This window comes from Cupressus sempervirens, chromosome 3, assembly GCF_028749045.1.
Source record: "Cupressus sempervirens isolate cs-2001-9-10 chromosome 3, ASM2874904v1, whole genome shotgun sequence".
In the NCBI taxonomy this organism is placed as follows: Eukaryota; Viridiplantae; Streptophyta; class Pinopsida; order Cupressales; family Cupressaceae; genus Cupressus; species Cupressus sempervirens.
The window spans coordinates 256,656,474-256,683,540 of record NC_143120.1 but is presented as its reverse complement, the minus strand read 5'-3'; the positions used below and the strand labels follow the sequence as shown (position 1 = coordinate 256,683,540).

General features: G+C 33.9%; 1 protein-coding gene across 2 annotated transcripts; it reads right to left on the bottom strand.

The window, feature by feature from the left end:
- Positions 1-5,778: 5,778 nt before the first annotated feature.
- On the bottom strand, positions 5,779-9,062 carry LOC149565849 (putative E3 ubiquitin-protein ligase BAH1-like 1). 2 transcript variants are annotated; one of them, XM_089819346.1, is made up of 6 exons: positions 8,806-9,062; positions 7,760-8,016; positions 7,380-7,643; positions 7,119-7,256; positions 6,966-7,024; positions 5,779-5,988 (listed from the first exon to the last, which is right to left on the bottom strand). In XM_089819346.1, the coding sequence occupies exons 1-6, from the start codon at positions 8,966-8,968 to the stop codon at positions 5,883-5,885; spliced, it is 987 nt and encodes a 328-aa protein (XP_089675472.1). In that variant the 5' UTR covers positions 8,969-9,062; the 3' UTR covers positions 5,779-5,882. The 2 variants fall into 2 exon arrangements, with proteins under 2 accessions (XP_089675472.1, XP_089675473.1); XM_089819347.1 differs by having other exon boundaries at positions 7,760-8,004.
- Positions 9,063-27,067: the final 18,005 nt, after the last annotated feature.

Genomic DNA, 27,067 nt, shown 5'->3' with positions numbered 1-27,067 from the left:
GAGACCTCCTAAGAATGCTTCAAAGTCAGGTTTGGGGCATTAAATGACCTTGAAAAGGGTCAAAAAATGGGGGACGAGCAAATCTTGTCCATAAGGCTATAGAGCGCTTCAAGAGCTTTCCGAAAATGTAAACGGTTTGTCAATCGGAGCTACGGTTCAAAAGTTATGCCTCCCGAAAGTTCGGTTACTGTTTCTGGATTCTTCTAGATTTGCACCGACTTCTAACGTAGCTTTTGAAACCTTCTATTTCGTCGGTGGATGCCTACTAGCACTTTCTAGAATGTACTCCTAGTCCTTAACCCTCCGGGGTCTATTTAAGGAGATTTTCGGCATTGTAAAAGGCAGTTCGGAGCGGAGTTTGAGAGGAGGTGCTAAAAGGAGAAATATTCTCCAGATTGATGCCATTGTAAGCCCTTAGGGCATGTTCTGAAGATTATTTTATCTGTACTATTTGTACTTGCTTATTTTCTCAGTTAATATAATTTCCCTTTCTGTTGGTTCCATTCTGTTCTTGGGTTGTGTCCCCATCATTTTTATTACGATTAGTGTTAAGGTAAGAGAATTTTTAATAATGATGCTAAGAGTTAGAGTTTAATGTTAAGGTATAAGACTATATTTAGGATTATTTCTAGGGAGAGGTCTTAAATTATGGATATCATTATAGTTAGGGTTAAGTTTTGGTTTAGCTTTATCATTATATTTTTTCTATTAGATATAAGAGTTTCAGAAAACAAAAAGGAACAAAATAGTCACCACGAATAACAATAAGGAGGCCAAGCCTCACCACAGAAGAGCCATATTAGTTGTACATCAAGACAAAAAGAAGAGAAGATAGATCATCTAATTAAGAAAATCATAATGAATATCCATGGACAAGCAGTCCATCCTAAGGGACCCTCCATCCAAATGATACTTTTACATTCTTGAAACTACGTCAACAAGAACAAATCTTCTTTTCTAGCATTCACATTCTTTCTGATTTCTCTGTTCAACCTAATACAAGCTTGCTCAAATTCCTGAAAATCATCCAAGGTTCTTCGCCACTGGTATCCATGCTTCAACTCATAGTAGAAAAAGGTAGCATGTCCATCATGAAGGAACCTTCTCAGCTTATCCCTCTTGATCAACATAGTAGCTTGAACTTACAAAGAAATTTTAAAATAAGTGAGTTTTTGAAAAAACTCAGTAAGAACCACCTTTCCTTGTTCCTACACTTCCAGATCTGCCAGAGAATGTTAGACAACAACATATTCCAAAATAAATTGGTATCTTTAGGAAGACCATTAATATGCCCATTGACAATATCAAGAATATTAACATCAATAGGATACACAATGCCAAACATATTCCATATCTTTTTAGCAAAAATACAATCTAAAAGGATATGTCTACCAATTTTAGGAACTCTGCATAAGTTGCAAATATAAGGATTAGAAAAATCTCTCTTAATAGGAAGTTTATCCAACAAAACTAACCATCTAAAGCATCTAATTTTAGGCTCCACATAATTCTTCCACAAGACATCAAAATAATTTTTCCACACATCAACATCATAAGAAGAGTACCAAACAACATTAATATGATCAATAATGCCAGTATTGCAATCAAGGATTTTGTAAATATTCTTGGCCTTAAGTAGATTAGTGATAACTCCACCAAGCCAATTACACTTTAAGTACCTATGAGAGTCAACATGGCATATAGTGGGAAGACCATTAGTAGCTTGCACAACCATATTATAAGTTCTTTAATGAGAGTCTCAGATATCATTTTTATTCTTAAGCTCATCCCAAGGAATGATTTGATTTTGTTCAAAGAGGTCCATAAACTACTTAATACCCTTCTTAGACCATAGTCTAGCAGAGCACCCTTTGGTAAGGGCCAAATGTTTACCATTTAGGTGAAGATTCCACCAAATGGATCTTTCACCATGGTGTTGACTGCTAAGATGAAAATCCTTGTTAGTAATGAAACTCCTAACATGTTCCCAAGCCTTCCAAATAGACCTAAAAATCACAGAACCTTGGACCATGACAGGAAAGTTACCAATAATGAGATCACAAAAAGGGAGGTTAGTCCAAGACTTGGCTTTCTTAGGAACACCTCTCTCAATGTTATTTCTAACCAGCACTTTCTAAGGATAGTCACCATGGATTGAAAGATCCATTTGGTAGACATAGCTATACCTTGCATTCTTAAATCCTTAAGCCCAAGTCCCCCAAGGGTCTTGTCAGTGTGGCACCAAGCCCACTTAATAGAATGAATTTTATTTTTACCTTGTCCATCAAACTAGAGAAAGTGTCTGATGGACTTCTAAATTTAAACAATCTAATAATTGTTAAAAAACCAGGTAGAAGAGCAATAAATGGTGTAAGAGGACAACATCTTCTGGAAAACCTGAATTCTACCAACTAGAGATAACACCCTATTATGTCATTTATTAAGCTTCTTATCAATCTTCTTTTTAACCTAGGACCACATATCTTTGAGGGCAGGATCCACTGAAAAGGGGATACCAAGGTATTTAGCGATTTTATTGGGGCCTCCCCATTGAAAATTGTATTGGGAAAACTAGCATGGGGGCTGCTCTTCCCACCCCAAACAAAATGACTTGGCTTGAGAAATTTTGGCACCAAATATAGAGCAAAAAAAATTGAGTTTATCTTGCATGGCTTTAAAATTACTTTCTGAAAGCTTAAAGAACAACGTAGTATCATCTGCAAATTGACAGTTGATGAGCTCTTCATAATTAGGGAGGTAAATACCTCTGACTTGAGGGGATATGGAATTATCTCTAAGGATATAGTAAAGAGCCTCCAAGGCAATAACAAAAAGAGAGGGTGCTAGTGGGAACCCTTGTCTAATGGATCTCCTAAGAGAAAAAGGAGTAGAGAGAACACTATTAACTTCAACCTGAGCAGATGCATCATTAAGAAGCACTTGCACAATATGACAAAAAAAGGGAGGGAATTTGAAGGCTTGCAACATCATAAGAATAAACCTCCATTCAACCCTATTGTAAGCCTTCTCAAAATCCAAAAGAAGCATGGTAGAGTTTTGATGTGAGCACTTAGACCATGGACCCTCGATGAAACCGATTTGGGTAGAATTGACAAATTTAGGAAGAATTGTGTGTGTGTGTGTGTGTGTGTGTGTGTGTGTGTGTGTGTGTGTGTGTGTCTGTGTGTGTTAAATTAGTTTATATATTAGAACTTCTTTTATTCATTATTTTTAATAATATCAACTTCAGTAAACAAAATTTAATTCTTGATTTTTTTTTTGTAATCTTAAATTCGAACATTAATTAATTTGATCAAACTTTTAATATGTTATATGTCTTATGATTTAATATAGTTTCATAAGTTAAAAAATTATTATTGAACTATTTAAAAGTTAGAAATAATATATTGACCAGTGTAAATTTTAATAGCAATATTATCTTAAATTAAAAATTAACAAATATTTAATATACATGTATGATAAATAAATAAATGTATAAATATTTAAAATTTATATCAATAATTAATATTAGTTAAGTTAAAGAAAATTTAAATTAACATAGACTAAATAAAATAAAATATAACTAAATAAAAATAAACTTTAATTGATTGTCTCTAGATTTGTGCAAGTGTAAGATAAAGGGGATATTTAGAGGAGTCGGTTGGTTAGTTCAACAAAAATGTTGCAAATATTAAAGGTAAGAGTGTTTGAGACAAAAATAGAAAGAGAGAATGAAAGATCTTTTTATATTGTGTACCTCTTTAAATTGTAAGATTGTGTCAATTTTTTTTGGGTATATCTCTATAGGTGAGTGAAGTGCTTAAAGCTAAGGTTTCAACTTTTGGGTATTCATGGATCTCTTTGTAGAGTGTGTGGAGTGAGAAATATATGGAGGGAGAGATGAGAGGAGAGAGGAGAGGGTGGAGATGAAGAGATTGAATGATAAATATATATATGAGGTGATAGATAGATAGTAGATAGACATATAGATAGTAGAGTATATGGAAGTGTGATCTACATAGGCAGAGGGGAAAAGAAAAAGGGGGTAAGATTAGACGGAGATGGGAGACAAGAGTATCTATGTGTACAACTAAGAAAGATATAAATGTAAGATTAGAAAGGTAGATTGAAAGAGACATATGAATATTGAAGAGAAATAGAGGAAATAAGAAATAAAGAGAGAGGTTGAGAGAAAATAATACGAATGAAAATTATCTTCCCAATGTTTCATGTGATGTATATATAAAACTAACAATGTAACTCTTGCACCCTTCAAAAGTGCAAGTGCTCATAAAATAATTAATATTAAGTCATTAAATAATTTATCAAATATCAGGACAATTATAATTAATGAGTTGTAATGAGCTGTCACCTAAAACGCACTATGGTAATCTCGTTTTTAATTAGAGCTGATGAAAAATCAATTATTTTGTTAAATGTCTATTTATAACGACACTATCATCCTTCCGCACCATGTTCGCTAATGGCTGTGTTTGTTTTGAAAAAGCACCATTATAACGAGTCAAAACAAATAATCCGCCCCCTTTTTCTCCTTCGGTTTGACCCTTTTAAAAGGGAAACCGGAACATAATCTCATCAGATAGAACGCAAAATGGTAAACCGATATATTCAAAGGTAAAATAAAATCCTCTTGCGAATCTCTCCATAAATATGAGCTGTCTATCTTTAAAGTTTGTTAAGTTAATATGGGCATTTTCTCAAGTGTAATAGAAATATCATTAATATATTTAGATTTCATAAATGAAATATATGGAGTCTAAAAATCTAATTTAACAAAAAGTTGGTAGTACTTTATTGAAAAATATTAAAAGATTATGCTTTTATAATAAAAGTAAAGTAGTTATTTTTATTAATTAAACAAAAAAACAATCTTATTCATAAGAATTAGTGTCATTCTATAATTGATATCATAAATATATATAAATATATAGCTATAATTTAACATTTCTAATGAATGGTTCATAAGGCACAACACTTGGTGAAGGTTTTTCAAAAAGGTATTCATAAGGCAATATCACAATTCATAATGTTCTCTCCTATATCAACATACAAAAATATTATAATAATAATATATTAAAATATTATAAGTGAATAATAAATAATCTATATAATTGCATATCTTTCTACACATCTTACAATTTTTAAAATAATTATCATATTACATATTAAAATTATTTGTTACAAATTTCTCACTTTTTTTAAATTCTAAAGTCATTTTAAATTAAAAATATTAAGGAAACAAATCTAAATTTTAATATACAGTAGTTTGACCCTCAAAATAAATAAATATATATGTCTTTTTTATTTATTTCATTGTCATCTCATTTTTCCTATAAATTTATAACAATTACTCACATTCATTTAACTTTCAAATCATTTTATATTTAATTAAAAAATCACACAAAAACAGTCCACCATGAAATTTTTCACATTGACCTTCGAAATAATTTTAAAAGAAAAACCAAATCATTTTCTGTCTATAATATCTCATTTCTAATTAAAACTAAACAAAATTATAATTTAGTTTTTCGTTTGACCTTGCAAAAAGAAATTAATAAGAAAAATCATTCCATTTTCATTCCTCTATAATCATGTAATTAATAGAAACGAAATAACGAATTCGGCCTTAATGTCCACGTCAACAGACTTATCATTAAGTAGCGATTTCATCCGTCCACCTCATAAACACGATTGAATCCACCATTACACTGATAAGACTTTACAGCAAACCCATCAATCATATCACGATTCCAAAAATAAAAAAGAAAAATCCGCTCACTTTCATTCTTCAATAATTTAATGATACACAAATATACAATATATTTAATAATAGAAATTTACATCAATCCGTTCCATCATAATTAAACTCCCAAAAACAATCGTGACTGCTCCTTCCAATGTTCCTTGGCCTGCTTCACTCTCAGTGCTCTTTCTATTGGCAGTCTCTCTTTCCAAACCTCTCTACACCTGTTTCAACAAATCATTCACATTTTATGTGCAAACTTTTCAATAATACAAAGGTACAAAATTCTTTTTAAAACTGATATTTTATAATTTTAAAGGTATAAAAAAGTAGAGCACTAACTTTACAATTAAAAAATGCCTAAAGTGGCAGTACTCCCACAAGCAAATGGTGCCCACAAAAAGATGGGGAAGAAAAAACAAAAAACCACGTAATCATATATATATATGACCCACGTTAACTGCAGCACTAGAAAATGGGGATAGCCTACATTTAAAGAATGATTCTCAATGCTAAACAGCAAGAATAAAAAACAAATGTTGGCAAGACAGTAAACACTAATCTGTGACGAATAATTTTTGTAGTGTGATGACATTTGAAGCCATTATCCATTCAAATTGTTAACATGTTAAAAATTATTAAACAAATGTTGTATGAAGTTTAATAAAATACAAATGAAATAACAGTAATAATATGAAAAAAAACAATATCAATGAATTGGATTGTAGATTGTGTTCTTTTCCTTTTCCAATCTTTACAAATAAACAGCTATTTATTAGTTTCTTTTCAATATATTTGATTTAATTTAATTATTTATTTTAATGCTTGAAAGGAGGGTTGTGTTAAACCTTTGAACATTGTAGTTCTTAATTTTTTTATTTTTTTAAAATTAGTAGCAAGTGCTATTAATCTAGTAGTAGCAAGTGCTATTAATCTAGAAGTTTTGAGCAAAAAGTTGTTGAAGGCTCAAGTAAAAGTATAAAAGAAATAAAAGAACTTATCTATGCTCTTCAATTTGATCATCTAGCTGGATCTAATGTCTCATCCACAACCTTTAAAGATTATATCATCTCAGTAACAAAAGTAATAATTATGGGAAACAACTCAGCAGAGCATCTGAATCATATAAAGCAAGTATACCCAGCTTATAGTTTAAATTTTCTTGGTTTTAAAACTTATTGTCAATTGAAATTTGACAAACCTTTTCTTGAGAAGCAATCCTGATTGCACTAAAGCAACAGAACTCGCATACACTCCCATCTGCAATATAGAACACAATATGAGTTTCTCAAGAACTCTGATTATATTGAATACTGAATATGCATAAGAGCTTCAACATGGTGGTTAACTTTACCTGTCTACAAATAGGACACATTGATTTGTGCTTTGCAGCGTTTACTCCTGCTATTGTTGGCACAGAAGCACTGGTACATGCACAACTGTTGCAGAAAATATGTCCACATCCCAAAGCAATTGGCTCAAATGCGGTGTCCTGCAAGATAATCTCAATAACACTCTACATTAATATTAATTTAGAATTATAAAAAGACCCAATAAAGAGGGCATAACTTAAACAAGAGATGAAAACCCAAAACAGAAGATTTGTAAGGCTTACCAGGCAAATGGGACAGTTGAGATTAAAATCCAGATTTGCTGATTCCAAGAGATTACAAATAATACTAGGTCCACCAACAGCAATGGTAAATTCAATATCATATGTAGAGCCTTCCTCTGATGCTTCACTTCCATAATTCTTGCCTTGTAAGGAGCAGTTGATTTGGAAGGCACATAGTTCTATTAACCATGGGGATTTCAGCAGTTCTAGTTGTTTTGTATGCAATCTGGACTTAAAGATTGGAGTGTAGGTCGAAATATGGACCTATGTAGTATTGAGAAAATGTAAGCCCACAGAATCAAATAATATCGTTGTGCAAATTGATTGTAAAGAAACAAAAGATAAGATGAGGAGAATCATAGATTTGCAGATTTACGAACTTTATTGTATTTTGCTAGCAGCTTATGGATGGCCATGGCGTTGGTAGCTGCATAAGATATAAGCTTATGGGCCTGTGCTATTCTTCTTTGTTGATAATCTGCAAACAGATGTCTAAACCTCCATAAGTATCTCCTTAGATCAGAAGAAATTTGATGATGAAGCAGGTTCTTAGCATGGAGACTGAAACAGCCAATTAATGTAGATATTTGCCTGATCACCTCTCTCACAAAAAATCTTTCACACTCTGCAGAAACAGCTATGAAAGGACATACCATCAGATAAATACATTAGGTTTTCCTCCCTTTCTTTCTTCAAACACCACAAATATAAAAGGTGCTTTAGCAAATACTTTGGGAAAAACTGTATAACCACTCACATTTCCCAAAATATAGTCTCCTTCTAAAACCCATGGTCAAAATGAAGTGATAAACAATGAAGGAGAATCAAAAATAATAGTAGCTTAAATGGCTATATGCAAAATCTCAACTTCATCACTGACTAAGAATTGACAATTATTGAAGAAAAACACACATAAATCTAGATTAATAACGTTTGATCTATGTAGATCTTAGAACCTCAATAAGTTAGCGGACTTTTATGATCATTCCTTATTAAGAATCATTTTTACATTCTCAGTCCACAATCTTACAGATTTTCTAGAATTCATAATATGGGCACGAAATTCATAATATAGGCATGAATGTTTTTAAATTCCATTGTACTGATTTATTTATGTGTGAGATCAAGTTTTATGATCTTATTTATCTCTTGTTTTTCTGATTCGATCCAGTAATAGATCATAGATCCAATAAAAACTCACATCCAGAAAAAGAAGTCATGTTGAAACATCTGTAGCAACCTTACACATCAGATAACCTAAATCAGGAACATTTCATGCCAACTTCTACAACCTTAAACATCAGGAAACTTATGACCCAAAATATTTTTGGGCAAAGGTCAAATTTTAGCCACTAAACTACTGAAAGCTATGGATGATCAAGCAGAGGAGATTCTAGATTTATAATTGAATAACAAAGAGAATTACCTATACAATGTTGAGCTGATTCAGAGTTGGCCAGTATAGTAGAAGCCTCTACATTTGGCAGTGTCTCTAACTCTCTCTTTCTATGGATACATTCTTTCATAAGAGCTTTCAGTCTCTTATATTCAATATAAAAGTATCCTTTCAATAGACACCCACTTTTCATGTTGACGTGGTGCTGAGAAAAACTTATCAATGGCTCTTGAAATTCTCTAAATTACTGTACTCATGCTTCCTTGCATCTTGAAAACCTTCACCATACTTTTATGCCGGGGGAACTTGTTTTTGGTTATATAGCCTTCAAATGTGGAAGAAAGTGGTGCTGAAAGGGGGTTAAATATCTTTGGAATATTATGGAATATGTTAATTAGTGCGCTCTGACTCCTGAGAGGGGGGCCGAGAGGCTCATCTGTACACAATTAAATATTAGTGGCAGCATGTTTGTTTGCCGTATTGGAACAGACAATGTGAAAATGGTGATCACCGCCTAAATTTTCAATTGCTTATGGTCAAGCAGGTTTTGCTTCCATACATAGGACAGGAGAGTGTTCTATCGTAATGATTATGATTACAGCGTGTTGTATTCGTTACGTTTTGTGGTTTATCATTATCATTTCTTCTTATTGTTGAAATGACGTTGGGGATGTGATCAGTGAAAAGAAATAAATCAACTCTCCGTGCATAACTAATCTGATTAGTGGACCCGTTAATTTGCATATTCTTTTTTTGAAATGTTGGATGGGATTTGGAATATTAAAAAATGTATATTTTCATGTTGGAAAGAAGATCTCTTTGTAGAGATTTGATATCTAGAATTTAAGGTTAGTGTAGAAATAAAAGGAGATGATTATGAATTCTGAAATTTAGATTTATTTAATCTAAGTCTAAATTTGTATTTGTGGTCACTTGAAAAGTACCATTTTGAACATAATATCTGGTATTAAACTTACAATAGTTAGAATTTTGATATATTTGCAATAGATTCTTGTTAGTAAGGTACTTGCAAATGGAAATGCTAGTGATACTAAAAACTATGATTAGAGCTTGCTAAATTTTGGTGTGGAAGATAATTAAATCCCTTCTTACATTTTGGTCAAATCGTGTTTACAAGATATATGATAAATTATGCAATGAATATCTATATATTGTAAATGATGTAGTACACTAACGATGAGTGTTTGGGATTAGATGCAATAAACAAATTATAATAATAGATTACGAAGTATGCTTTAAAATTTTGATACGAAAAACTGGCACACAATTTAAGTAGTTAATGAGATAGTGCAATGATAATGAGAATTTGGGACTAGATGTAATTAACCAAGTTCAATGATGGATCGTAGAGTTTGACGTGAAACAATATTGATGCAAAAAAATTGCATGCATTTTAGGCCCCAAAAGTTATGATCTACAATATGGATTATCAAAACATGTTATCACTAACTACTATGAATGCTAAAACAACCTTGCGAGAGACTGAGAGTTTTCTATACATCTTTGTGTGAGGTAGATGGATAGGGATCCACTAGTCTACACTGGGAGTCAAGCCCATTCGCATGCACTCACATTAAAGAATTACTCAAAAGACCAAAACCCAAACCTATATATTGAGAAGAGTTGGGTCAAATCAATGGAGAGTAAGGCTCAAAACTTTTAATTTGATTGAAGTTGTTTAGGGTAAAAAGGAGATGCTTTAAGATATAGACCTCCACTTTGTGTCACTAAGCCATTCAATATATATGTTAAGGAAAAGAGATAATCCCCAAATATGATTCCTCTTTATAACCCAAATTAGATTAGCAAGGCCTAAAGGGAAGGTATGTCAATACTCAATTTGAATAGTAAAGGAGAATGCAATATAAGAAAATATACTCTTTAGCCTATGTGAGATAATGTGTATGTGAAATTGAACTAATTGATTAAATAATGTGGATCTAGATGCTAACTGTATACAATCAACCCAATTAAGATATAGATATATTTGATAAAATTATGAAGGAAAATAATTGATATGAAAGACTCGCCTTGAAATGCATAGGGGAAGATGTATTTTATCTTTGAAAAGCGTGGATTTGGATCTATGAATGCAAATCTAACCGTGGATCTCCAAACAGAATAAAAAACTTAGAAACCCCCATAAATTGATTTTTTGGAAAAGCAGTAGGGAGTAGGTCAACCTAGTGGTAAATGTGTAGAATAATTCCCATGAGGTCATTGCATTTTAGGGGTGCTATAATGAAGTTGTAATTCCTACTTGTAAGAATTTTCCTTAGAGAAAAATCACCCAAGATCAAGAAGCTCAAGCACTAGCACAATATGAACCAATAAAGTATGATCAGAATAACAATATGAAATTCAATTGATGTACATACACACTAGGAGTGCATGAATATAAAGACCTCTAGACTGACTAGGAGTCAGCAAAGTGATAAGTCTCACAACTAAGCACATGTCCACCAAGAGTGGATTATCCTCCATTGAGCACAGAAGTTAGTGCAATGATGAGAGGATAAGCTTACATAGGTGTGTCACGTAAAAAGATGTTGTAGACACCATGTGCTTAATTAGAGTGTGAACAAGTGTGTTGTCTACATGACAACTCAAATAAATATGCAAACTCATGTGTTGTAGACACCATGTGCTTAATTAGAGTGTGAACAAGTGTGTTGTCTACATGACAACTCAAATAAATATGCAAACTCATGTGTTGTAGACACCATATGCTAAATTAGAGTTGCTAATTCTTGTGTTGTCAACAACACAACTCATATGAGTACACATAGTCCTAGGTGTCTAATCTAATAAATAATAAAATAATGCATTAACCTAAGTAGAATTAAGTAAAGTGTAATAATAATTAATTATTTACACTAACACTACCCCTAGTTGACTTTTCATGTTGTATTGCCCGACTCTTTTAGGATAGTTTTATGATTAGCGATACTTGGCTACCTAATTAGATTAGATGTTATTTCATATTCAATTGATATATTTGATGAGCTTAGGGTAGGTAATTTGTGTGTATTTTGGGAAGTGGCTTGCAATGGAGGCCAGAGCCCTAAAGATGTTGCCTAGGTTAAATGAGAGTAAAATGAATTAATAAGAGTCATTATTTTTCCTCACTCATGCCTCAAGTGCTAATACAAGCTAGGATGGGAGTAGAGAGGATGCTTGGTTGCAACCTTGCTTCGTTAGTATGCCTTGTATGTATGAAATGATATTGGTGCTACATAGAGACACTAGGGGGGCCAGAGTCTAGAGAGGTTTCCAAGGTAACCTTAGAGTTGGCTCATGTGATAGCACTTGCCTACTTACATAGTAGATTTCCTAAGTGTCTTTGTTGCCTCTGGGATTAGATGACACTTGTGTCTTGGTACCTTTGAGATAGGTTGCTATCAGGATTTTCTTTACCTAAATGTTGGTTATAACTTGTGGATTGATATCCATTTGAGGCTTGAGATTCTCCTCAGCACAATGGGAATGAGCCATTTAGGTTCCATGAGGTCAAGTGGTAGTGTTTCTTATACCATTGAGATCCGACAACTAAATGCCATTGTTGGATGTACTTGTGCAGTTGTTCCTTTCATGTTGATCTTGTGTTTTTGAAAGATGGTTATATTATGTTATACTATACTTGATTTATCAGAGATCTTATGAAATGATGTATTTTATTGATGATGTGTATTCTTTGAGCTTTTCATACCCTGTGACTTGTACAGTGGATGATCATGCATTCTGATTTTGCCAAGTGACATTTTATGTAATTGTATATTATTGAATTGGAATTGTACTTGTAATAATTATTTGATGTGGATTTTTTGTGTATCAGATGTAGTATTAAATAAACTTATATGCGTGATTCAATGTCATGGAACCCTTAGGAGACATAATCTGTTTATGGATTATTTTTATGTATGTGAGTTATTCCCTCCGCTATATTATCTATTGTTATTTATTATCTTTCAAAACAAAATGTTTGACAAACTTAGTGAAACTTTAGGTTAATTTTTTTTGGGTTCCTTCGCGGGGCATTACATTTGGTAAAATTACCATAGTAAATAAATTTACTGTGATATATAGTTTTTTTTTTAAATTACCAAGTACAAAAATTGGGCTCACCGATTTTAATTGGGGGCATTGTGTATTTGTTTTTATTAATAAAAATATTAAATTGTTTGAAGGTGGGCAAGGGCCACCAAATCCCCACCCACCTGTAGCTACATAAAGCAAGTGTCATGACAGCCTGTTGATGCCTTACCAGCAGGTATTGTCGAAGGACAGTACACTACTGCAATGGTTGTCGCATTGTAGGTGGTCGGCCGGCAAACCTTAATCACATAGGCTTTTGTTTTTTAATTTATTTTCTAATTTCATTTTCTTTATTATAAATTAAATTATAATATAAGTTGTTCTAGTTTATTTAAATTTAAAAGATATTATTATTAAATAGTAATTGTTATTATTAATAAATTAATATATATTTTATTAATAATTAATAGTTATTATTTTTAATAATTAATATTAATTATTTAATTTTGATCGCTTTTATTTTAAATATATTTAGTTAATAAATTGTAAGACTTGGAAAATGGATTTTTTTTTAGACCAATAAGGTATAATTGGATTATTTATTTTTACATCTAATATTTATTTATTTTTAGGCAAAAGTGGCTAGCCACTATAATATTTATCAATCTGATTCAAAGAGGTCAACCGCCCGAAAGAATCAGTGAAGAAAACCCAGCATCATCCCTAATGTTTACATATATTTAGATATAATGAGCAAGCAATTACAAAGGGTTATCACCCAACAGTGTACCCCTGAGGATAATCAAATCTAAACTTCTACAAAATTGAGATACAATAGCTTTGGCATGAAGTACTTAGACATAAAGCTGCAACCTACAAGAGATAACACCAGTTGATGATGACATAACTTGAAATGGACCTTTAGAAACACTGCCTTTCAGTCCTGCCCGAACAAATACCATACCATGAGCAGAAAAACCAAATCCATCAAAAAGAATTCCCAAGCCAAATCAAAATTCTGAACTATCTCCAAGCCAATCAAAGTTAATCGCACCAATTGAGTCCCAAAAACTCTGTTCAATTGGTTGTAAATTTTATGACGGTGCATTCAGCTGTATATATTTTGAAACATTAGAATCCTTTTGCAATTCAATCATGGCCAGGCCCACTAACTTAATTCTTTCCACCAATTGCACACCCATTGATCTTGGATTAGGTGGCAGAGTATGCTTCAAATAAATAAAATTGCAAGTATCTATAGATTTCTTCATAGCCTCAAAAACAACACAAACTTCATGTTTTTGCAGAAGTTGAAAATGTGAAAACAGACCACCAACTAAAGCCATACCACTCCACAAATCATACTTTTGCATAGCCATAGTCAATTTATTATCCACTAAGAAATGTGGTAGGATTACCTTTCAGGCCAAGGCTAGAAGCCTATCCAAAGATTGCAAAAAATCCATGGCATTGGATAGAAATATAGAAATGACCTGAGAAGGATAGAAAAACATGTGCTGATGAACATAGAAGCTCTTCACCAATGATATGTCGGATGGCTATTGTGATTGTTTGTGAAGGCATTATGAACAATTGGTTCATCACCTCATCTGTAACATGACTGGGTAACACAAATTCCTCTAATGCTAGCGGCAACCAGATACAAATTTTTTTTGGCATGATGAGATGATGTTGTTTATGATGATGTTGTTTTATATCTAATTTTGATTTAATTAAATAATCATTTATTTGTTAAGAAGAAATTTGTAAACTTTATTAAATTTGAGACTCAAAATGAAACAAAAACTTGAACCCTATTGTTTAAACAAAATTGTATGTTTTCAAAACCAAACAAAATCTATGTAACTACACTGCTATGTTGTATATTTTCTTTTGTGTTGGGTTTGGGGTTGACTTAGAGTGTTGACTAGTTTTAGATGTCTCCCAGAGGTTGGGGGTCATTATTTTATGATGTCATACAATGTCATGGTTTTGTTCTATGATGATGTTATGTATATGTCATGTCCCTTTTCAAATAATTAAAAATAATAATTTTTTCTAAGGCAGGCAGGCCCAAAAAGGTGAAGTTTTGAAAAAAGGGGATAATATTTGGAAGCTAATGGACTAATAAATATTAAAATATGTTTTATTAACCCCTCTTGGACGTGAGTTAGGCTTATGCCCTCTTGTAAGGGGTTTGGAGGCATTTTGGGCTCATTCTAGAACTTGATTTTTGCTCATTTCTTTGTTGTTCTTCAGAGGTTGTCAAACCTGTGGAGAAGGAGACCCAAGAATGGGAGTTTGTAGGTTCTCAAGAAGGCTAAGGATAGGAGTTTGAAGCCATTCCATGTGCATGCTCATGCAGAGTTTTCCTTTGTGCTGAACAGTGTAGATTTGTGGGTTTTCGAGTGTGTTTTTTGTAAGAGTTTTGTGTTTCAGGTTGAGTATTTCATATCAGTTTGGGTTGCTGCTGTATTTCAGACTTTAAGATGTTAAAATAAAGCTGAATATATGTATTGGGACATGGTTAAACTTTTGAGATAGATTATTAGTGTTTTTGTGGTGTTTTCGGGCATTTTTGTGCTAATTTCAGAAGCCCGATGAGCATGGTTTTTGTCCTACATTTGGGAGCTATTGTGTAAATGCTATATAGATCTGGAAATTTCATTTTGTAGGCTGTTATACTACTGAATTTTTTGTAAAAATGTCCATTTTCAGATTTATGAATAATATGTGAAGTTGTGAAGTTTTTGGCACTATTTCGGACACACCCGATTTGGGGTTTATTGAGAAATTGGTAGATCTTTGTAGTATTGGTTTTTTTATTTTGAAAATCTGATTAGAGGCTTGAAATATCATAAAAATTCAGAAAAGGGACATTTCAGTGGTATCAGAGCTATGATCTTGCCAGCCTGAGGGTTTGTAGAAGTTTGCATGTCAGTTCTGACAACTACCCAAATCTTGCATGTCATAATTTATGGTTGCATGTTGCTTCTAATCAGCTGCATGTCAAAATTTATTGTTGCATGCTACTTCTAATCATTTGCATGTTAGTTCTTGGTGAATTTGGTGGCTGCATGTTGCTTCTAATCAACTACATGTCAAAATCTATGGTTGCATGCTACTTCTAATCAATTGCATGTTAGTTCTTGGTGTTTGAAGAAGTTATAACCTATTGGGGTTACACTCTACTTTATCCAGAATGGATAGGTATAGTACAGAGTCTCAGAGGACACAATCTTGGACAATTGATATCCAGAGTCAGAACAATAGAAAGGATGGTTATTTAGATACTCGAGATAAACTTAGGAAAATAAGCCATGACATGTGTGAACAGTTGGTTGAGCACCACCGTATGATGAATGACATGTTGTCCGACCCAGCTAGGGTGGATAAGTTGACTAGATTTCTATTTGGCAGATTTTCTCACAGGGCAGATGACACAACTACCAAGAACTTGCATGAGGAGTTTGAGAAACTAGCTTATAGCCAGGCAGAGGTCTCAGGTTCTACTCTGCCATAGGAGGTAGTGGGTTTAGATGATGATTATGAGGATGTTGTTGTGCATGATGGTGAGATACCTGGTAGAGATGAGAAGACATTAAGCATTCATGACTTTGTTGAGAAAGAGTACCAAGCACAGTTAGATGCTTCGTCAAATGAGGTTGAGGCAGGTAGTACTTCACATGATTTGTCTAGCCAGCTGAAGGTGAATAAAGATAGTATTGTGACTTCATTATCTCATCATGACAGGATGTGGGATATGATAGAGGATCACATTTGGATGATTCAGTTACAGGGTAGACATAAGGGAGTTCAGGCAAAGTCTTCTTGTGTTGACTTACAAGCAATTAGGGAAGGAATGGGAAGGATGAAGTTGAGTTATTTACATCTTCTATCAGATCGTGACCATCTTCTTAGCCTTGTTGGAGACTATTCAGATGTCTTGAGGAGGAAGGAGGAGGAAGTTGACAGGCTTTCTCACGAGCTTGAGGACACTCAAGCTTCTTTGGTGAATACTTCATTGGCATTACAAGATTGGGAGAGACATGGGGATAAGCATGGCATGAAATTGAGTTTAGTTTCATCTTGCACTCCTGATATTCAGCTTTCTGCGAATGCTAGATCATAAGTGGTCATTGGTAATGTTGCGAGTTCATCTTGCATTCACATCCAGGATATAGGGACAATGTCAAACAGGTATGTGGAATTAGTTGGTATTGGTCATATTACTTAGGTGAGGAGTTTGCTTGAGTTACCAGCTGATTATAGTTTACATAAATGGACTCGAGATTATTATATTGGCATTTGGGATTCAGTTGACTGGAAATCTTTAACACTTTTTGGTAGCAGTGATTGTTTGGGTGCTATCATGGATTTGATTAGCAGATTGCATGGTGTTGTCTTTTCTTGTGCCAGGAGCTTATCCGATGTTGGTATTAGTTTTTATACACTGGTGTTGGGCTTTGTTCATATATCCAGTCGACCATACTTGCTGGAATGTGTTGATGATCTTTCATATTTGGCAGTGTGTACAGATGAGTCCCAGGATCATATTGGCATTGATGACATCCAAGAGGATGCAGTGGGTAGTTTTGAAGACTTAGTTTCCTTGGGTACAGAGGAGTTGGATAGCAGTGCTATAGTTTTTGATACTCTGTATGTTGATATGAGCTTTAGAGTTGATTCATAGGATATGGATGGTAATACTCTAGAGACTAGTAACTTTGAGGATACTCCTTTAGACAGTGCATCAGAGGAGGTTTGTAGGAGATAGTCAAGCCAGTGCCATCATGTGTCTAATCAGTTGAGAATTAGTGATCAAGACATTGCTATCACTTGCCAGCATTTCGATGCTGCTCATCAGTTGTTAGCAGTTTATGGATGGGGTTCTCCTACTAGTGATGAGCAGGAAGGCAATTATATTTCCTTAACAAAGACCCACTCTTTATGGGAGGTTATCCAAATTTTGAGATAGAATTATATGTAGTTGGTAGCCGACAGAGATTATCTTACAGAGTGGGGGAGTACAGCATATGACGCATTATTGGCCAAGGAAGATGAGGTGAGTGAGCTTACTTAGCAACTCGAGGTGACTTCTGAGATTCTTGAGAGTACACAGTTGGCTTTCAAGGAGTCGCAGTTTCATTTGACTAAGGTGACCATGGAGTTGGAGCGACTGCAATCTTTACCAAATTTTGTACAGTCACAAGCTGTAGTGTCTAGTGATCTGAGGATGTCCATGGTCGAGATTGTCAGAGACAGTGGAGATGGGGATGCATCCATCCTTGATACTAACATTGGCATATCAGATTCATTCCCACTAAAGTTAGGTTCAATTTATTTGAGTGTTGCAGCAGATTGTTGTGGTATGCCTGACATGGTGGTGGCCTCTAGTACTAATGGCACAGAGACTAGAGATGTTGTATCAAAGATCACATGTGATATTGGTGAGCCGGCAATTAGCATGGTTCTTGCTAGTAATATTACTCCCTTGGCAATGTCTTCGGAGGTAGTAGTCAATTCCAACTTGGTTAGTGATCGATTGCAGTTAGTTTCATCTGGATTGCAGTCTAAGCCACCGACTGAGATTGGCGCATTCCATCGGCACTACACTGTGAGGTATGCTCATCAATTTACCTTTGATGACCATGTTGATGAGATGATGATAAAGAGATGTACTTTGGTTCATAGTGCTTGTCATCAGTTATGGGATGGTTTGACCCCTCGGGATGAGAGTTGTGATGGGCATGACATGGCGATAGGTTTTGCAGTTGACAGCTCGATAATACATAACTTAGAGCAGGATTTTGGGAGTGCTGCTTCAGCAGGTGTTGTTATTGATTCTACTCCTTTGGCTATGACATCTCCTAACTTAGCTGGTGGTCAGTCACAGTGGGTTGTATCACTTGTTCATGGAAAATTAGGTTTGGGTTCCATTTCTTGCTATTTATCTTGTAATGTCTTTTCAACATCAGCAGTGCATGGGAGTTATGGTTATGAGATAGTGGTTGGTGATTTGTAGAGTTGTGTTCACTGTAGGAGTTGTACAGTGTGTGGATTCTCCATACTTGGTACAGTTTCATTCGAGAGCATTCACCATTGTTGCAGAGTTGGATTGTACATTTCGTATAAGCCAGTGGGATGTGTTGATGGTATTTACTGTGTTGACAGTTTGATTTGTCCACTTTACTTGGGTTGTGATGTTCTAAGAGTTTGTGTCTCATGGGTTTCTAACTGTGGTAGTGGTGATTTTGGAGTTTGGTTGAGCTATAATTGTCAGTTTGGTTATGGATTCCTCTTGGTTATATTGCAGAGGATATTGCAGGAGCCTATGTTAATTGATAGTAGTATAGTTCATGACTACATTTGGGATCCAGGTGGATTGATTGGTTTATTGTTTAGCCATTGCTTGAGGACAAGCAATATTTGGGAGGGGAGGACTTGTCATGTCCCTTTTCAAATAATTAAAAATAATAATTTTTTCTAAGGCAGGCAGGCCCAAAAAGGTGAAGTTTCAAAAAAAGGGGATAATATTTGGAAGCTAATGGACTAATAAATATTAAAATATGTTTTATTAACCCCTCTTGGACGTGAGTTAGTTTTATGCCCTCTTTTAAGGGGTTTGGAGGCATTCTGGGCTCATTCCAGAACTTGATTTTTGCTCATTTCTTTGTTGTTCTTCAGAGGCTATCAAACCTGTGGAGAAGGAGACCCAAGAACGGGATTTTTTAGGTTTCCAGTAAGGCTAAGGACAGGATTTTGAATCCATTCCATGTGCATGCTCATGCAGAGTTTGCCTTTGTGCTAAACAGTGCAGATTTGTGGGTTTTCGAGTGTGTTTTTTGTAAGAGTTTTGTGTTTCAGGTTAAGTATTTCATATCAGTTTGGGTTGCTGCTGTATTTTAGACTTTAAGATGTTAAAATAAAGCTGAATATATGTATTGGGACATGGTTAAACTTCTGAGATAGATTATTAGTGTTTTTGTGGTGTTTTCGGGCATTTTTGTGCTAATTTCAGGAGCCTGATGAGCATGGTTTTTGTCCTACATTTGGGAGCTGTTGTGTAAATGCTATATGGATCTGGAAACTTCATTTTGTAGGCCGTTATTCTGCTGAAATTTCTGTAAAAATGTCCATTTTTGGATTTATGAATAATATGTGAAGTTGTGAAGTTTTTGGCACTATTTCGAACACACCCGATTTGGGGTTTATTGAGAAATTGGTAGATCTTTGTAATATTGGTTGTTTGCTTTTGAAAATCTGATTAGAGTCTTGAAATATCATAAAAATTTAGAGAAGGGACATTTCAGTATATATTCTTTTATACCTAACCATGTTGATGTATTCACATGTTTCTATGTTTAGTTTTGATTAGTGCTTGCTAGTGCTTTCTAGTTGCTTGTATAGAACTAAGGTGATTATTGTGACTTTCTTGTTGTAACCTTTGAGTTTTTGATTGGTTATCTTTTTGGTGCTTTCTAGTTGCTTGTAAAGAACTGAGGTGAATACTATGCTTTCTCTTTAGGTGCTTTTCAGTTGCTTGCAAAGGATCGAGGTCAATACTATGTTTTATCTATAGGTACTTTCTAGTTGCTTATAAAGGACTAAGGTGAAATTATGATTTTATGAGCTATACTTTCTATGAGCCTAGGGTAGGTAATCTATGTGTATGTTGGGAAGTGACTTGCAATGGATGTTGGAGCCCTAAAGATATTTCCTAGGTAACCCATTGTAAGTTTTTTTAATAATAATAGATAATATTTCATTAAATGAGAGTAAAATAAATTAATAAGAGTCATTTTTTTTCTTGCCCGTGCCTTGAGTGCTAGGAAAGGCTAGGATGGGAGTAGAGAGGATGCTTGGTTGTGACCTTGCTTCATTAGTATTCCTTATATGTATGAAAGGATGCTGGTGCCGCATAGAGACACTAGGGGGTCAAAGTCTCTAGAGGTTGCTAGAGTAACCTTAGAGTTTTCTCATGTGATGACCACTTGCATAGTAGATTTCCTACGTGTCTTTTTTGCCTCTGGGATTAGATGATACTTGTGTCTTTGTACCTTTTAGATAAATTGTTATTAGGATTTCCTAGACCTTGATATTGGTTATGACTTTTGGATCGATATCCATTAGGGACTCAAGATTATCACCTTGGCATGTTGGGAGAGGGCCATTTAGGTTCTATGAGTCATATGGTAGTATTTCTTCTACCATTGAGATCTAACAGCTAGATGTCATTGCTAGATGTACTTGTGTAGTTATTCCTTTCTATCTGATCTTTTATTTCTATTGGATGGTTATATTTTGTTATAGTATATTTGTTTACCAAAGATCTTATGAGATTATGTATTTTATTGATGGTGTATATTCTTTGAGCTTTTCATATCGTGTGAGTTTTATAGTGGATGATTATGCATTCTAATTTTTCCAAGTGGCATCTTACGTAATTATATATTATTGAATTGGAATTATAATTGTAATAATTCTTTGATGTGGGTTTATTGTGTATCAGATTTAGTATTTAATAAAACTTACTTTTATATGTGATTCAATGTCATGGGACCCTTAAGAGATGTAATCTGTTTATGATGGTTTTATGTATGTGAGTTATTTCTTTTGTTATATTATCTCTTGTTTTTATTATCTTTCAAAAGAAAATATTTGACAAACTTAGTGAAACTTTAGGTTAATTTCTTTTGGGTTCCCTGTTGTGGCGTTACATATGGTATCAGAGCTCAAGTTTCTACATTGAGAGCTCTGGGTATATTTGAGCACCACTAGATGTCATCTAGTTAAATTAAGACAAAACTTAAACAATTTTATGTATCTATTACTAATGTAGGAGCATCCTAGGTTAAATTGCCATCCTACATGTTTGTTGAGTTTACTAGTTGATTTTGAGTTGTAATACCTTGCATTGTTGAGTTCTCTATGCTTATTGAGTTTGAAGTTGTTGCCAAGTTCATAGTTGCTTCCAAGTTCCTTTGGTTGCCAAGTCCTCTTTGATTGTTGAATTCGCTTTGATTGTCAAGCTCCTTTGGTTGATGATTTCACAGTTGTTGTCGAGTTCCTTTGGTTGTCAAGTTCCATTGGTTGTTGAGTTCTCTTTGGTTGTCAAGTTCCTTTGGTTTCTGATTTCACTGAGTTACAACATTTTGTTTGGTCCTTCATTTACCAAGTTGTCTATGTGCAGTTTCTAGTTGGAGCTAGCCTTTTCTTTTATTTTTGTAATAGGTATTTTTTGAGAACTGACTTGTGGCTTGTTTTGGCATTTAATTTAAGGGTTTAATTAGTTGGTATTTGCAACAAGCCAACTTGTGGTCATGCATGTTCTTAAAGGGATCTTTGCTAGAGTCCTAGGGTATAGAAGTAGAAGTGGGAAGAGCAGAAGCAAAGTTGGAATGCAAAGCTTATCTTATGGATCAAAGATGAATTGTAATGTTGGTTGTAACCTAGAAGGCCTTATATCTGCGCATGTAATTGATGATTTGATGAGCATAAAATTCATTTAGCTCTTCTATCTCCTCTGGTTGTTATTTTGTGTTTATTTTTCTATTGTGTTTACTCTCGTAGGTGTCTTGGATATCTAGGTGTGCCTTTGGCCCTAGTTATCTCAACCCTCCCTATGTCAGGTGGTATTAGAGCTTGAGGTTCATCCTTCTGGAGATTGGATTGTGTAAAACCCTAATTGAAATTGGTTGTAAGGTTGTAGATTTTTGGATTTAACCTATAACTTGGAGAGGGTTACGATCTTGCAGGAATGTAACAGTAAAGATGTTTAAGGTAGAGGAAATGTTGAAAATTTTGTATTGAATACATTGAGAAATATTGCAGATAGATTAGATGTTGTAGAGATATCCTAGAGAAGAGGAGTGTGTCTTGATAATGTGAGTGATGATGAAGTAGCAGCACCAAACCCTAATGTAAAACCTAAAGAAGATCAAGATGAGGCAAGATTTTTAAGAGTGTTATCTAAGGAAAATTCAAAACCTATTGTAGAAGTTGCTCCTTATGATGGAAAATTAGATACCTATATTGTGTTGAATTGGATCTCTAAAATGGAGAAGTTGTTTGCGTATGAAAACACTCCTAATAATAGGAAGGTGAAGATTGTAGTTACTAGGTTGAAAGGACATGCCTCATTGTGATGGGAGAATTTTTAAAATGATAGACAAAGGAGAGGAAAGGAGAAGATCAAGACTTGGTCAAAGATGGTGAACAAGGTAAAGAACACTTTCCTTCTTGTTGATTACTACATTCTCTTGTTGAGAAAGATGCAAAATTTGAGACAAAGAGACATGACTGCGAAGGAGTATACTAAGGAATTCTATAGATTGGACATCAGATCTGGACATGTGGATGATGATGTTGAGAAAATTGCAAGGTACATAAATGGATTAAGATCTAGAATTCAAGATGAGATAAGTTTTGTGAAATTGGGAAGTGTGTTTGAAGAACATAAATATGCCTTGAAAGCTAAGGAGATCTTGACAAAGAAGCATGAACAAAGATAAAGAGGTAGAGGTAGATCTTATGGAGAAGGTAGTAGATCTGATAATTTTGTGCAAGATAAGGAAAAATTTAAATGGAAGAATGATGGTAAAGCCAAGATTGAGTGGAAAGGTGGTGACTCTTACTGAAGAGGTACTGGTTCTTATTGAGGAAGAGGTCATTTTTATTCTAAAGGTGGTTTTCATGGTAATTATTTCAGATGTAGTAAAGAAAGGCATAGATCCTTTGAGTGTAGATCTTCTGAAAGTGCGAAAGGTAACATAAATGATGTAGTTCAAGGAGACATCAAGGGTTCACCAAATGGACTTGAGGCTTGAGAAAATATGATGGTGAGAAGAACCTTATGTAATAAGGGATGTAAAGAGGAACCTATCCTAAGGAGAAGTCTTCTCAAGACCAGATGTAAGATGGTTGGAAAATGTTGCAAGGTGATCATTAACAATGGTAGTTCTACAAATTTGGCATCATAAGAATTGGTTACAAATTTGTAGTTGCAAAGGTTGGAGCATCCTAAACCCTATCATGTTTCATGGATCAAAGATGAGCATAAGATATTGGTAAGCAAACAATGTATTGTGAAATTCAAGATTGGACATTATTTTGATGAAGTTTTGTGTGATATTATGCCTATGGATTATTGTCATATTATGTTGGATAAACCTTGGCAGAATGATAGATATGCTATACGTGATGGAAGATTGAATCAATATACTCTTTGGGTGAATGGGAAAAAGAAAATATTGCTGCCTTTAATTGAAAGTCTAGATGAGATTAATTTTACTATTGCAAAAATTTGCATGGTTAATGGAAAACTATTTGAAAAGGAAATGAAGAAAAAACAAATCTATTTTTCCATAATTCCTTGGAGACTGAGTTGTGCCAATAGCACTTGAGCATTAGAAAATAGTGCTAAACAAGTGACTGAAGCTAATGGTAACTGAGTGGTAGCTGAAAATGGTAGTATTGATTGAGTGTTAGTGGAAATCAAAAAATTGTTGAATGAGTATAAAGATATTGTTGCAGAGGATATAGTTGTTGGTTTACCTCCAATGATAAGTATAAGTCATTGCATGGATCTAATTCTTGGAGCTAGTTTGCAAAATAAAGCAACATATAGGGGTTAGTGCAAGAAGTTGGGTCTCACTTTTGGCCAAAAAGTGTAAGTGTTTTTTCTGTTTTTGAAATATTTTGTCAATTGATGCCAAAATTTGAGTCATTTAGAGATTAAATATAAAAAAAACTTCATAAATAAAAATTGTAGTTCCTAGAATCTTCTTTTTGAATATGCAATTTATTTGTATACCCATATGATGGATTTTTTTTTTGATATGGATCTTCAAAAACCACTTTTTCAAAATGCCTATTTCAGGACCATACCACACTCGTGTACGGACACCATAATTTGACACAAATGAATGAATTTTTATGAATTCTTTTAAATGGAGTTACCTAACACACCAAAGATTGATGAGAATATTTTTCTTGAATTTTTTAATGAATTTTTTTTTTAATTAATTTTTAATTGGCTCTAAAGGAAAATTTTTAAACCTCTCATGTACGAACACCATAATTTGATCAAAATTTCACTTTTTTTAAATTTTATTTTTTTAACTTCAAAAGAATTGAATGTAAATTGATGACATATAAATTAATTTAAGAAAAATTATAAAATAAAAAAGTTATTAAAGTTTTAGTGAACGTTGCTATTTTATATTTAGGTACCACCTTTGATTAAAAAATAATACAAAAATAGTAAATAAAATCATAACACTATAAAATTTATATTTCTGAAATCAAGACAGTGAGAGCTCTAATGGGTTTTTGTTTCGTAAAAAAATTTGATCAGAAAGACCCTCTAAAAATTATGGCAAGGCATGAATTTGTTAGTTCAATGCCTTAGCCAAATCTTGAGAGGCCAAGGCATAGGCTTGGTCTCACCAAGCCTGTCCCAAACCAAAATTTGAGGTAAGAAAAAAAAATCCCACCTCGTGTTGTAAGAAATGGATACCCGTTATTTGAATTTCAAAAAACGGGTACCCGTTTTGAAAAGCTAAAAGTGGCATGTAAAATCTCCCGAAAACTTTAAAAAATGAATTTGTAAAAAATGGGTGCTCGTTTCTTAAAAATTCAAAAATTGAATTTTTAAGAAACGAGCACCCATTTTCCAAAAATAAAAAATAGGTACCCGATTTTTAAAAATAACGGGTGCCCATTTTTTAAATTTAGAGTTGGGCACCCGAGCCGAAAACGAGTGCTCATTTTTTAAAATCAGGCACTCATTTCTAAGAGGTCTCATTTCGCGGATTTGACTCTTCACAGAATTGCGACTCAACTTTGTGCATTCACCCATAGATTGATACCTACTGAAAATGAAGAACTTAACAGACAAGTGCATGAGTTGTTGCAAAAAGGTTTGATCAAAGTAAGTTTGAGTCTTGTACCTATTGTATTAGCACCTAAGAAGAATAGAGAATGGAGAATGTGTGTTGATTCTAGAGTTATTAAATAGATCATAGTGAAATATAGGTTTCCTATGTTGAGGATGGATGACATAATGGATTGTTTGTGTGGAGGAAAGTATTTTACCAAGATTGATTTGAAGAGTAGCTATCATCAAATCAGAATCAAAGATGGGGATGAATGGAAGATTTCTTTCAAAGAAAAAGATGGTTTGTATGAATGGTTGGTAATGCCTTTTGGTTTAACTAATGCACCTAGTACTTTAATGAGGTTGATGAATGAGGTTCTCAAGAGATTTTCTGGTAAGTTTGTGATTGTTTATTTGGATGATATTATGATATTCAATAAGACTAAGGAAGAACATATTGAGCATGTTAGATGAAATGTCCCCTTTTCTGATTTTGTATGATATTTCCAACCTCTAATCAGATCTTTAAGATCAAACAACTAATATCACAAAGATCCTCCAAATTTCTCAAGAAACCCCAAATCGGGTATGCCAGAAATTGTGCCAAAAGCTTCACAGCTTCACCAATTATTAATAAATCTGAAAGTGGACATTTTTACAAAAATTTTAGCAGCATAACAGCCTACAAAATGACATTTCTAGATCCGTATAACCTTTACACAACAGTTCTCAAATGTAGGGCAAAAACTATGCTCATCGAGCTCCTGAAATTAACACAAAAATGGCCGAAAACACCACACAACACTAATAAACTATCTCAGAAGTTTAATCACATCCCAATACATATATTCAGCTCTATTTTAATAGCTTAAAGTCTGAAATACAACAGCAACCAAAACTGATATGAAATGCTCAACTGAAAACACCAAACTCATGCAAAAAACACACCCAAAAACCCACAAATCTACACTGTTCAGCACAAAGGCAAACTCTGTATGAGCATGCACATGGAATGGCTTCAAACTCCCGTCCTTAGCCTTCCTGGAAACCTACAAACTCCCATTCTTGGGTCTCCCTGGAAACCTGCAAACTCCCGTTCTTGGGTCTCCTTCTCCACAGGTTTGGCAGCCTCTGAAGAATAACAAAGAATGAGCGAAAATCAAGTCTGGAATGAGCCCAAAATGCCTCCAAACCCCTTAAAAGAGGGCATAACTGTAACTCACATCCAAGAGAGGTTAATGAAACATATTTTAATAATAATTTTCATTTATTAGTCCAACAGTTTCCAAAGATTAACCCCCTTTTTCCGAAACTTCACTTTCTTGGGCCTGCCTGCCTTAGCAAAGATTATTATTT

Excerpts from the sequence above, each read along its gene's own strand:
- LOC149565849 (XM_089819346.1), bottom strand. The coding sequence starts at position 8,968 with ATGAAAAGTGGGTGTCTATTGAAAGGATACTTTTATATTGAATATAAG. Across the intron at positions 7,644-7,759 it reads TGCTAGCAAAATACAATAAA|GTCCATATTTCGACCTACAC; the intron begins GTTCGTAAATCT and ends AATACTACATAG. Across the intron at positions 7,257-7,379 it reads TCAACTGTCCCATTTGCCTG|GACACCGCATTTGAGCCAAT; the intron begins GTAAGCCTTACA and ends ATTATCTTGCAG.